A 12,070-nucleotide genomic window follows, 5' to 3' on the forward strand; every position below is an offset into this window, starting at 1 on the left:
CCGTCAGCCGAATAAGGATTATTTTTTACCTTCGCGGGTGATTTTTCAGTTTGAGTTTCTGTCTAATGTTATGGTCTTTTGAAGTGCTTGTTCTAAGAGATGAGTGAATATAATTGTTTTTAGTTTTCAAGAGAAGCAAATTTAATCTTTCTTCTACAAGATTACACTTTAATATAATGCCAATTATGCATGTAAGTTTTTATTTAATACTTTCTTTTTGCATATGTTTTGCATACTTTCTAAGGGAATTTCACCACGGCAATTCGGCCACCATAACTTTTGCATACAATTCAATATGGCGGATGGAAAGGCGAAAAGGTCTAATTTGGGTTTAGTAGCCGGTCCATTCTCAAGGGTCCAATATAATTTCTTTTATTCAGAAAAAATATGTGAATTCATGATTTTTTGTTACTGACAAATATAAAGTTTGGATTACAGAAATGTCGGAATTCAGAGTTAGTCTGTTAGTCTCTATCTGTGTTACGATTAAAACTTTCAATGAAAATCAAATTTCATTTCAGAAAAATTGAAAATAAAAGTTACCAAGATGATGTTTTACACGGGCGAAGATTTGTCTCAACCACATGGTCCCTTGCCAACCAGTAATAGCACCCTAGCAACGCTCAATCAAAAGAAATTCCAACGTCGTCAAAGTGAAAAAGAAATGACACTCATTTCAGAGGATGGGAAATATTTTGACGATTCGCAAATATTTTATCGCGAAAAAGAAGTCAAATTGACACAAAAGGATAAAGAACTAAATAGTGATGCTGAAAAGTACAAATCAGATTTCCGGTCAACCGATAATTTACCCGATTTAGTAACCGAAAGTGAGATCCGTGCTCAATCAGTTATTCAAGTAGAGTCATTTAGCACAAATTCGTTCGATTTTCAACAAATGGATCCGATTGTAACCGAATCGGGGAAATCGGAATTGAAATTGGATTTCGGGACACAAGAATCAGTTAACGAAGAAGAGCAGGAAACGAAGCGGGGAAAATTGGTTCGCGGATTGAAAAGCGTGGATAATCCCGATGTGATCACATTTCGGGAACAATCGGAATGGCTGGATAAGTTGGTGACTGAAGAATTGAAATCTCAGAAAATTAAAAAAGAAAAAGGTGAGAAAATGTTTTTTGCAGCTAGTCTTCTTCACTGACTGAAAAGATAACGCAAGTATATAAAAAACGTACAGGCTAATGTTTTTGTAGGCTAGTACATTAAACCTTTTTATCCTAGGGAGTCTGTTTACGAGTTTTACTAGGGTCGAAGAGCGTTAAATGTTTCTATCTATGACATATATGATATACTACTTATGGCATTTGACAACATTCGGCCCTACTACACTCGAACACAGACCCCTTTTAACGTTTTAACGTTATCATATATTTTGCGAGAGAGCTGATAAATTTCCTGGTCGACTTGCCTCATTCAGAAGAGTATATTTTATTAGGAAAAACAAAATTCTATTTTAAACATAATAGAATAAGGAAAGATACGAGAAACTACCTTCTTGTCCATTAGTGACAAATTCAAAAGTTGAACTATTGGGTAAATACGTTTAGGATATGTTTCCATATAAAGAGGTGTGACCATTTAAAATAATCATAATTTATAAATAAATGAAATAAACCTTGTACGCTTTGAAAGAACTAAAACTAGGGACAATAGAAAAATAATACCTGGTATTTCAAATATGCATCATCCATCTTCGATCCAAGAATATTCCCAATGAAAAGTATCCCAAATGATGTATTGTCCAATCACCAGGAGCCAAGGGCCAAGGGCAAGCAACCCAGGAGCTATGTATTCACATACCATTTAAAATCATTTCATTTATCATTATTTGATACTTTTCAAATTTTCGTCTGTAAATATACAAAGAAAATTAAGACTAAATATTTTCAAATCAATGAAGTATAAGCCCAAAGAGCTAGAATCAAATCTCCTTGGTAGGATTTGAAGCCTACCAAAACCTACCAAAGTTGCGCGGCCTTGAGCTGTCCGCCTGTTTCTTACATAAATAAAGAGAACTAACCAGCCTTTAAAATAAACCTTAGAAACATCGGACATATGTTGAAACATAACGTAACTGTTTGCCACCTTTTTAAGTCAGCATATGAAAATGGCGTGTTAAACAGACATTCCTGGAAAAATAATCTTTATGTGTATACGAAACGGATGTACGAAGCATCCCTGTTTTTACCAGCAATGACAAATTTTAAACAATTTTTCTCTAGCGTAACTAGGGGTGTTAAACCAGACTTTCTCGGGAAATAATTTATTTTTTAGACATTTGTCTTCTTCCTCCTTAGAATCACAAGAACAAACGCCACGTTTTGTGACTGAGCCAACAATCGTTCCTACGCCTGTTAACGCATCGCAAAGCATCATGCCCTCTGACGTCACCAGCCCAGCTATAGAGGAATCCCCAATTGTTCTTCAAAGTCGGAAAGAATGGTTGGAAACATTAGCACAACAAGGGTTTTCTCCACGTTCAAACGATTCAAGTAGCGATCGAACAACCAATCGGCTTTCAAAGATGGAATCTATCAAAAGGGAGATTCCCTCACAACAATTGAGCTCCTCAACCAATCAAATTGAATTTTCTATGCAATCGACCAATGAAAATCAACATAGGGAATCAACATCCAATCAAAATTATTCCTCAGGAGACGAAGAAACACGTGGTAATGCATTCATGATGCCTTCAAAAATCAAGGAACTTCAGAGTACGACCACAACTCCAAGAGAACCATACTCTTCACACGAGCGTGGTCACACACAAGGCCCACGATTCACTGGTTTTACACATACTAAAGTTTCAAAAATACCAAGTGGAGAGCGACAACAGATCACTGCTTCTGTAGACAGCGGAACAATCTTAAACCAAAAATTCGATGGTTTAATTATTACAGACCAGGTTACAAACAACAGACCAGATTTGAGGGCTTCTGTCAATGATCATCCTCAAAAACCAGACCGAAGCGAGGAAGTTGACTATACGCCAGCTGGGGTGAAAGATCGATTAAAAGCTTTCCAATCTCCAAGAGGAACAACACAGCCCAATGGTTACTCCACCCAAACACCAAGAAGTAGTGCTGATGATTTTATTGTTCAAGTCGAAAAATCACCAAGCACAATATCAGGGCAATATAGCCAACGACCAAAATCCTATCATTCCGAAACAACCGGATCAGGTGATTACCGATATTACGGAAATGATTATGACTCAACCAATTTTCATCCAGTTGCTCAACAACAAAGACCGGATAGCAAACCCAATATGAGAATTGAACTCATCCCAAACCAAGGTAATTCCAATATCGGGAAAACTGGAATAATCCAAAATCCGAAAAATGAAAAATCGGATTCAAATAATAATGCTAACTTAGATTTTGAATATAAGCATTGTGTAAAAGACTCGCGAATCTTGAGGGAAATTGCGGAACAGGAGAATCGTGAAAACGAGATTCGTAAACAAAGGCATTATGGGAATTCACCATCATCTGCAAGGCACCATGGGGACAATCTTAGTAATGGCGGGTTAGAACAGTTTTTACAAGAGAACGAACGAAGGTGAGTATATGATAAGAAACGTTCCTCAAAATTTGCAACACAGCAAAATTGTTGTCGGAAAGCAACAAATTTGAATGAGCTGAAATTCTCAACAGATTGCACCACAAATTGATGAAATAAAAGTCTTATACCTTTCCTCTGATGATATGTTGCTGTTTAAATAAACTCTTAAGATAGACGTTTTCATAAATTAAGTTACCAACATCACTTGCCTCGTTTTTAAATTATTGCCATGGTGATTAACTCTCAGTATGTCTCAAGAGACATAATCACCATGGTAATTGTTTGAATACGAGGCAAGTGATGTTCGTGACGTAATTTGCGAAAAGGTCTATTGGCTGACATCATGAACATTATGAATGAGAGGTATCAGCAACCGATATGTTCAAATGGAGAATATATATGCGAGGTGGAGGATATAACATTGCTGGGAAATTTACTCCTAAGACATTGTGACTTGTGCCCCTTCCGGATAGTAGGTTTGACCCCCTGGACATTCAAAATTACCCTGAAATAGAGCGAAATTACCAAAAAACAGAGCAAATCTCCGGACAATGCAAATTTTGTAGATTTTTCATTACCCCCCTCTGGACATTATATCCTCCACCTCCACATTTTCTGGAAGAGCCCAATGCTACGAGTCCCTTGGACTTAATAGTTTCAAAATCTAGATCGAAAAAATAGAAATTATAGTTGTTTTTGTTTAAAATATAATTTTTACATGTAACGAAAAATATTTCAACTTGACTACTTATTATCTAATAACACAATAATATAATAATATAAAATTTTTGTATAAAATATCTTTATTCAAACTTACTTAGAAAATCTGTATAAAGATTCTTGATTGATTTATTACATAGTTATTAGTCTTTCTAACTTATTCCTCCTCAGAAAAGGAAAGCTTTGTCAAAAGTGAACATTGTCATTTTTAAGCCTTAAATTATTAGACTTCATATCTATGAGTTCAACTTGGTCAAAAAAATAAATAGCTTGACACTGTTTCAGCCCAACCAATTTTAATCTGACGTTTGGTCAAAAAATGTACCTTAAAAAGTCCCCAAAGCGACACTAAATGATCGATTATCGACATTTTGGTTGTCGATTTAATAGTTCGAACCAATCCCAGCTGTTTTGGAGTCATAAGTAGGTGAATCTTTAAACTTTGCCAAATTCTTTTGGAATTTTTATCTATAATATAACTCGCTACTTAATTTGATATTTACAAAGTTTTTATGTTTGTTTTAAAACAACAAAATCTTTAGCCGTCTATCTGTAACATTTTGCCAGTATATTCTTTGAGCTACTCTTTATCGAATCTTCCATTTGTTGAACTCCATTCCTCTCACATGATCCAGAGAAGATTGATAACGACACCACTCCTTTCAGCCTGTTGTCCTCAAAACTCAAATGCCACTGAAATAAAAGACGTACAAGATGTCTGTCTCCGTAAAAATTTGGTCGTATCTAATTTCAAAAGAAAACAAGTCATGCGAAGCAGAAATCAGTCTCCGTTTTAGAGATATAAAGCTTCAAGCACACCAAGTTGGAGATTGAAAAAAAGTCGAGATAGAAATTTTTCAAAGTAAAAAAGTTAATTAACTTTTGATTGAACACACTGTAGCTTAACTTACAATTTTCATCACCATCCTCAGTGACCATAATATCACGCTGTGGACTGATCACTGCTGTACCAGGCTGAAAGAGAAAGAATAGTGTAAATATTTCGATAAAAATTATTTTTTTCCTACCGTGGTAAAACTTCCATCGGGGCTGCGATATAGGGTTGTATGGGTACCTTCGTATATATAGTTAGTACATATTCACTGTACGTAGTGGGGACTAATTTTCCCCCAAAACTTATCGAGTGGTCAGACAAAATATATTTCATACCAAAACCTAGATATACTTGACTCTATCCTCAGCCACTTCCCAAGCGATATGCAAATTGAAAATTGAAATGTTAATTTTTTGCAAAGAGATGTTCATTTTTGCTCCTTACCTTCAGCTGAATGATTTCCATTTGTGCACGATAAGTGGCGGGCGATTTTGGTCGCTGATTTGAAGCTTTTTTCTTACGTTCCAGCTTTTCACAATCTTTTTCGAGTTCGTTGTCGACATCTTTGAAGAGACTTTCGTGGTCGAATGAAAGAGCAGGCGAAGAGAGAGACATACTTGAACTTGAACTGTTTAAGGAGCTTGAGTTTGGTGATTCAACGATACTGGATTCAGTCTAATGGAAGATGAAGAAGAGTATTATGTTATTAAACCTGGTGGAATCTTTCAAAAGAGCTGAATTAAATTTACTATAATTTCCAAGTCCATGAAACTGATATTAAGTGCAGGCGACACCTTAAGCATTGCAATCGACATATCGGCGAGATATGGCAAAAGAGTCAGCAGTGAAAAGAAACTGTAACTGTAACAAATAATCAAACATACCAGGCTTTTAACCCTAAAAGAGTACTAGTTTTACGCTCGAACGAAAATATCTATGTAATATCTATGTAGCCCTTTAGGCTACGTCATATCTATGACGTAGCCTAAAGGGCTACATACACTACACAATATATTGTCAGGCAATATATTGACGATTAAATGCTGAATGCCGGAATACATTGCTGAATATATTGAAGAGGTGTCCGCAATATATTGTCAGCTTGATTTGCAATATTCCAACAATATAGGGGGATTGTTTCTTTTTTATGAATAGAGTACCCAGTTGTTTACTTCGTACAATACGGTCCACAAACCATATTGTTGAATATTGTTCGTCAATATGTGTAGTCTAAGTACCCCTTAACTTCAACAGAATAAACAGCCACTGGAATGTAACTTAATATCCCTCGTCGTCATTAGATATAACGTAACTTACATCATCAAACAGCTCCAGACTTGACTTGGAACCTTCTTGATCCAACCTCCTCCTGCTGCGGATCCGCCTTCTTGGTTTGGGCGGTGGTGATTGGGCGACCTGGTGGGTGGAGAGAGAAAATTCTTTCAAGCTTTGATAATTTATTGATTGCGTTTTCAAAATTCTATAAGGCTAAAATAATCTTTATTTGCTTAAGATTTAGATTTTAAAACAGCTAGCATCGATTGTACACACTTCATTAAGATTCCAACCTGACTAAAACAGGTCGGTGATTAAATTTCTTATGTGAAACGATGAGTTAAAGCAGCTAACACCGACTGCGTACACTCCATCGTGTCTACAGCCTTTCTAAAACAGGCCAGCCGTATCGACCAGATCATCAGACAGAGAAAAAAATTCCAAATCAATCGATTTAATATTTATTTATCAAGAAATTCTCCTTTTGAGTTATAAGGTCTAACCTCATCTTGTTCTTTACGATACCAAGGCCGTTGATACGCAGAGCTTCTTTCCCGTACCTGAAGAAAGCGCCGTCGAATATTTTTTCAGATATTTTGGTTCAATGTTATTGTTGTGGAATGAACGAAAATGTGTATGTATATGCGTATATTTGTTGATGATGGCTTGCTTTATGCATTTTATTTTGTGATCAGGAAGATTTTCTATTTTAAGTTGATTTCATTACAATTTTGTGGTTGTTTGGATGTATAACATGAGCTTGCATGAGAAAATATTGATTGATCGATTGATTGATTGATTGATTGATTGATTGATTGATTGATTGATTGATTGATTGATTGATTGATTGATTGATTGATTGATTGATTGATTGATTGATTGATCGATTGATACAATTCTGACTTTTTTGATGAATTTAAGGTTCGCTTTTTTTACTTCCATGCATGCTTGATTTTCAGATGATATATAGTAGTAATATTAGGGTAGGTATCAATTTTCAGCACACCAGCCAAGGAAGGCTCTCTATTTCAAAGCCCCAGTAATAAAACTCAGTCGTCTCGAAGAATAGGTTTTTGGTATTCAGCTCATTTATTTACTTTATCATTGATGGTTAATGCGAGACTGGGTCATCGAGAAACCACTTGGTGGTGAAAAGACATTTTTACCTCCACCCAAATATTATTTTGAGGCAATCTTTAATGAGCCCATAGAAAAGAATATTACCTCTGGTATTTCCACGAGAACATCACTAATTTCATTAATAATTTTCGAAGGTATCGATATGGGGCGATCACCGTTAGATAATTCGTCCATCTTAATGTTCACAAAGACTGGACTGTGTTGCGTTTTAGTATGAGGGACAGGCTCTGTTCGTACAGGTTCTTTATGTGTAGATTCTGGTTGAACCTGTCTTTGCTCATCAAACTGGAATGGAACTTCACTTTCGACGTTTGAGTTGCTAATAACGTTGTCTATATGATCTTCTTGTATCTAAAACAAAGTATTCGATAATACAAAAACTTACATTTCTAATATTTAAACCAAAGATGATAGTCTAGCATTTCAGGCGACTATTTTAGACAAAGCAAAAAATTACATTGTTATATTATCCCGTAACACAATACCGTATAATCATACGACATCCATTATAACGTATTACACAAATCGTAATCGACTCTAGTCCATGAGAGCGTGGCATCACTTTCAGTGCCTGGTGCAACTAAATATTTGGGCTTATAAGTTCAATACGACAATAACTATAATCCACCATTTCAGATTATAGACAGTCAAACCAATAGCTAGAAGTACATTGAAAGCAAGAAGTACCCGAACGGTTAGATAAGATGACTGTCTATTGGTTTTTGCACAAACAAAGGAAGATATTGAAGTTAACTCTCACTGATTCGAGCTAGATTTGCAAGTCCAATTTGTCCAAAATACAGAGGTCTTTTTACACAGGTTACCCTTTGATTGGAATTGAGAATAAGATCATGTTCACACGTTACTCTTCCGTTTCGCTCCGGTATGATTTTAGTTACGGATCGAGTGTGTTCATATTGGTTTCAGGACGTTTCGGAGCAAAAAAAAACGAAGCAGTTTCGTTCCGATGAAAAAGGTGGAGCGAAACCGTTTCGATCTGTTTTGCTTTGTAACATCTTCTTTTTTGACGTTTCGAATTTGACGTTCACACTTGTTTCGGAACCGTTTCGTTTCGTTTCGAAACGGAACCGTAACGTCTGAACATGGTCTAAGTTAGAATTATAGAAAAATTCGAATAATAGAAGTTCCAAGTAGTGAAAGTACACTGTAATTCCAAACTATCAAGAAGGCTTTCTTGTCAAGTATACAAAAAGAAATTTTCAAACCTTTCTCGGTTTTCTTTTAGGTGGTCGATCCAGTAAATTTTCTTTAGAATCGTATTGGTTGACTATCAAAGGGTTTGAAGTATTGAAATTAGCTTGTGAGAATTCCTCAAGTTCTCTTTGTTGTAACGTGCCGTCGGCTTCATCGAATCGGTCGAACATTGAAAGTCTCCATGGTTCTGAGTGTTGCTCTGGAGTGAGTAATTCCTCGCAAAGAACACTGTCTCTGATTTCCGATCCCTAAAAATTCAATAGAGAAAATAAGAAGGACTCTGGAATACTTGAACCTTTCAACGAATTGATAGGATATTGGCGAAGTCGCAAAAATATGAACTTTATAGATCGAGAACCATTGATTGATAACTGATGAAGGGACCTTAGAGCCTTTTCGAGTAAAGAAGACATTCGAGTTATAGAGGTTCGTCGATTTAAAGAGACTCCACTATAATAGATTCTCACTTTTCTTTCCGAGGAGCTGATTGGAGGATCATCAATGTCTTCTTCGGCCATTTCATTGACAACAACATCTAAAGTCGGCTGCCGACTCTGAAAGTCCATCATCACTTTCAATGTATCATTACTCTGGCTACCATCTTTGATCGTTCCACGACTCTCGTCGGAGGCTGTTGTATCTTCCCGACTATATCCCGACAATGTGTTATCCCAACTTTGATCTGAGGATTTTGTTAACGAGGATATAGTGTAATCTCGACTTTCGTCGGATGTTTTTAAAGACGATAATGTGTTGTCCCGACCTTGAATTGACGGCGCCGACGATTTCAACGAGAATGAATTATCGGCAAAGACATCTTCATCTTCAATAAACGAGACATTTTCGCCGATTACTTTTGGCAATGGTTGTTTTTGTAGGACTGGCGTGTCAGTGGATTGTTGGTTGTGGTACAGCAACGGCTGTTTGTCTTCGTTGGGAATGTAAGATTCTGTAAGATTGAAAATCAGAATTTGCTACAAATAACCCTACATATCAAACCATTAATACAGCAGATCGGGGGTAGTGGACTGATGGAATTTTTATCAGGGGGGGGGTGTTTTCCACCAGGCAGGCACTATTTTGCTAATAGCTCACTGAAAATGGTTTTTAACACTCTGAAAGTTTTTGACTTTTAATATAATCCTATTACCAGCATGTATACCAAATTTTACAATTATACACCGACCAGATCAGGTTTTAAGACTTTTTTGTGCAGGCATATCATAAAATTCAGCTAAAACCCTGTAAAATCCCAAAACCTTAAATTTAGCATAACTTTTGATCTAGGCATCCAACTGACTTCAAATTTTGACAGCTTTTAGGTATCAATAATAAATAAAAAAAAATATTTAAAAAATTTTCAAAAACTGCTGACGTCATCAAATATGACGTCATTATTTTTTGAAAAAATTTACTCATTTTCTGCATAGATTTTAAACGTCAATTTTAAAAGTATGTTAAAAACCGGCAAATATGTTAAAGATATTTATTTTGGCTTTTAGAAATTCAAAACAGAATTGAAAAATCTCCATTCGTTCAACTTTGATTGCTATTTTATTGAATAGTACTTTTTCATTGGTCAGCGATAAGTGTGAAAGTTTGTGATGACGTCACCACCTTTATGATGACGTCATCAACCCAAATTTTTTTCTATGAACTTCTTTTATGGTAGAGAACATTTTTGCCAAATTTCAAGTCCATATCTTATCTAGATCAAAAGTTATGGAAGGCTGGTGGAAAACACCCCCCTTGAGAATACAAAATCCGAAAAAGCCTGATAATAATAGGGTTAAAGAACAGACCAAATTAAGACAAAGTTTAACTAAATAACGCATCTTTCCAAAGAGATGGCTATAAAAGGTTATCTAGTGATGATGAAGCTTCCCTAGAACAAAGCAAAAACTTTGGAAGATGGGAATCAGTTAATTACAGATGCATTAGAGGAGTTATGAAAAATGAAATATAATATAGCTTTATGCTTACCACTGTTTAACGAGACCTTGGTTTGTTCTTTCTCATCAGTCTAAAAAGTTATGGTAATGTTTTAACAATTTTAGAAGAGAGCTTCTATTTTCGTAAGACGTATGCTAGGGTGGCATTCTTGCAAACATGTGTAATTGTCAAAAACGTATCTTTGTGCTTTATAATTTTCACTTTGAAATTTTCATCCAATCCAATTTCATCTGAATTTCTGTCAAAATCGAAGATGGCCGAAGATAACTTTGTCAAAAAATAGACGGGTTAACACATTTAATGATAAAAAACCATCTATGTTGTTTCAACGTTCATCTAACGCTATATGGACGTTGTGAATATTAGAAAAAACGTAGACTATTATCGTCTAGAAAAAACGTTGAAACGACTTTGTGTGCCGGCTGAGTAATATTGAGTTTTGCGGGTTAAGAAAGAACAAAGTCTGTACCTTTGGGCTGGTCGACATTGAATCCAATCTCTTGTTCCTATCAATAGTGGTGGAATGAGAGTTGGAATTGGTTAGACTAGTGGATAACTTTCTGAATCTCATTGATGTGGAGTATCCATTGACTTCGTTGTATTCTGAGCGCGGTTGACATTTCAAGATGCGCACGTATTCTTGACGAATCTTCGGATCGATCAGACAATGGAATATAAAGATGAAGAGACCCTGAAAGAAAAGAATTATACAAGTTTTTACGAGATATTCAGAACTTCTTGCAGCCTTCGAATGTCCTTCAGCGCCTTAAGCTTTTGAGTTATTAGTGTTCACCAATTTGTGAGTATTCATTTGCTATTTCCCAAGAGAATTTAACTACATGGCCCCCGTCACCGGGAGGGCCAGGGGGCCATGGCCCCCCAATATTTTGCAAAGTATTTTTTTTTTACTTTGAAAAATCTTATATATACCGTTTAGAGGGGTGAAATAAGGGCAAAAAGTCGAGAATTTTCTTCGTCGCCCAACCATGGTGGGCGACATATTTTTTTGCCCCCTCAATTCGATGCGCACGCCGGGGGCCATGGGACTAGTGTACCAGGAGTAACCTAAGGTTTAGTCTTCACAAGTGTCGGGGGCACTAAGGTAGCTGGGATGCTATAAGTACACGTTTCTACTAGAGATATTGAAAATTCTTCAAATTTTATCTCAGTACAAGTTTTTTAATACGGCTCGGGGACAAAGATTTAAGAAGGTTTTGAGAACATCAGGCTTTCTTTCTTTCTTTCGTGCAATCTATCAGGGATAACAAATAAATACGTTTGTAGGCTTAAAACCTTAAAACTTAAGAGCAACCGACGAATTCAAATTATTACTTTGAGATTCTTGTATGA

At 36.0% G+C, this 12,070-nt stretch overlaps 2 protein-coding genes across 5 annotated transcripts in view; one reads left to right on the plus strand and one right to left on the minus strand.

The window, feature by feature from the left end:
- Window positions 1-521: 521 nt before the first annotated feature.
- LOC136818197 (uncharacterized) lies at window positions 522-4,437 on the plus strand. The gene is made up of 2 exons (XM_067074553.1): window positions 522-1,121; window positions 2,316-4,437. Exons 1-2 carry the CDS (start codon window positions 548-550, stop codon window positions 3,581-3,583), a joined length of 1,842 nt encoding a protein of 613 aa, XP_066930654.1. The 5' UTR covers window positions 522-547; the 3' UTR covers window positions 3,584-4,437.
- A 14-nt stretch (window positions 4,438-4,451) lies between these two features.
- The window catches only part of LOC136818198 (adhesion G protein-coupled receptor L2-like), a 71,662-nt gene continuing 64,043 nt past the window's right edge, over window positions 4,452-12,070 (minus strand). For 3 of the 4 annotated variants that reach the window (XM_067074554.1, XM_067074555.1, XM_067074556.1), the window contains 10 exons: window positions 11,190-11,411; window positions 10,751-10,790; window positions 9,235-9,716; window positions 8,779-9,015; window positions 7,637-7,903; window positions 6,916-6,972; window positions 6,455-6,553; window positions 5,582-5,812; window positions 5,214-5,277; window positions 4,452-4,995 (listed from right to left, as the gene is read on the minus strand). In XM_067074554.1, the coding sequence (XP_066930655.1) occupies window positions 4,979-4,995; window positions 5,214-5,277; window positions 5,582-5,812; window positions 6,455-6,553; window positions 6,916-6,972; window positions 7,637-7,903; window positions 8,779-9,015; window positions 9,235-9,716; window positions 10,751-10,790; window positions 11,190-11,411 (1,716 nt within the window). In that variant the 3' untranslated portion in view covers window positions 4,452-4,978. The remainder of the gene's footprint in view (window positions 4,996-5,213; window positions 5,278-5,581; window positions 5,813-6,454; window positions 6,554-6,915; window positions 6,973-7,636; window positions 7,904-8,778; window positions 9,016-9,234; window positions 9,717-10,750; window positions 10,791-11,189; window positions 11,412-12,070) is intronic. The other variant, XM_067074557.1, reaches the window with a different exon arrangement.

Source organism: Clytia hemisphaerica, unplaced genomic scaffold, assembly GCF_902728285.1.
Source record: "Clytia hemisphaerica strain Z4C2 unplaced genomic scaffold, Clytia hemisphaerica genome assembly, whole genome shotgun sequence".
Taxonomy (NCBI): domain Eukaryota; kingdom Metazoa; phylum Cnidaria; class Hydrozoa; order Leptothecata; family Clytiidae; genus Clytia; species Clytia hemisphaerica.

Excerpts from the sequence above, each read along its gene's own strand:
- LOC136818197 (XM_067074553.1), top strand. The coding sequence starts at position 548 with ATGATGTTTTACACGGGCGAAGATTTGTCTCAACCACATGGTCCCTTG. Across the intron at positions 1,122-2,315 it reads GAAAATTAAAAAAGAAAAAG|AATCACAAGAACAAACGCCA; the intron begins GTGAGAAAATGT and ends CTTCCTCCTTAG.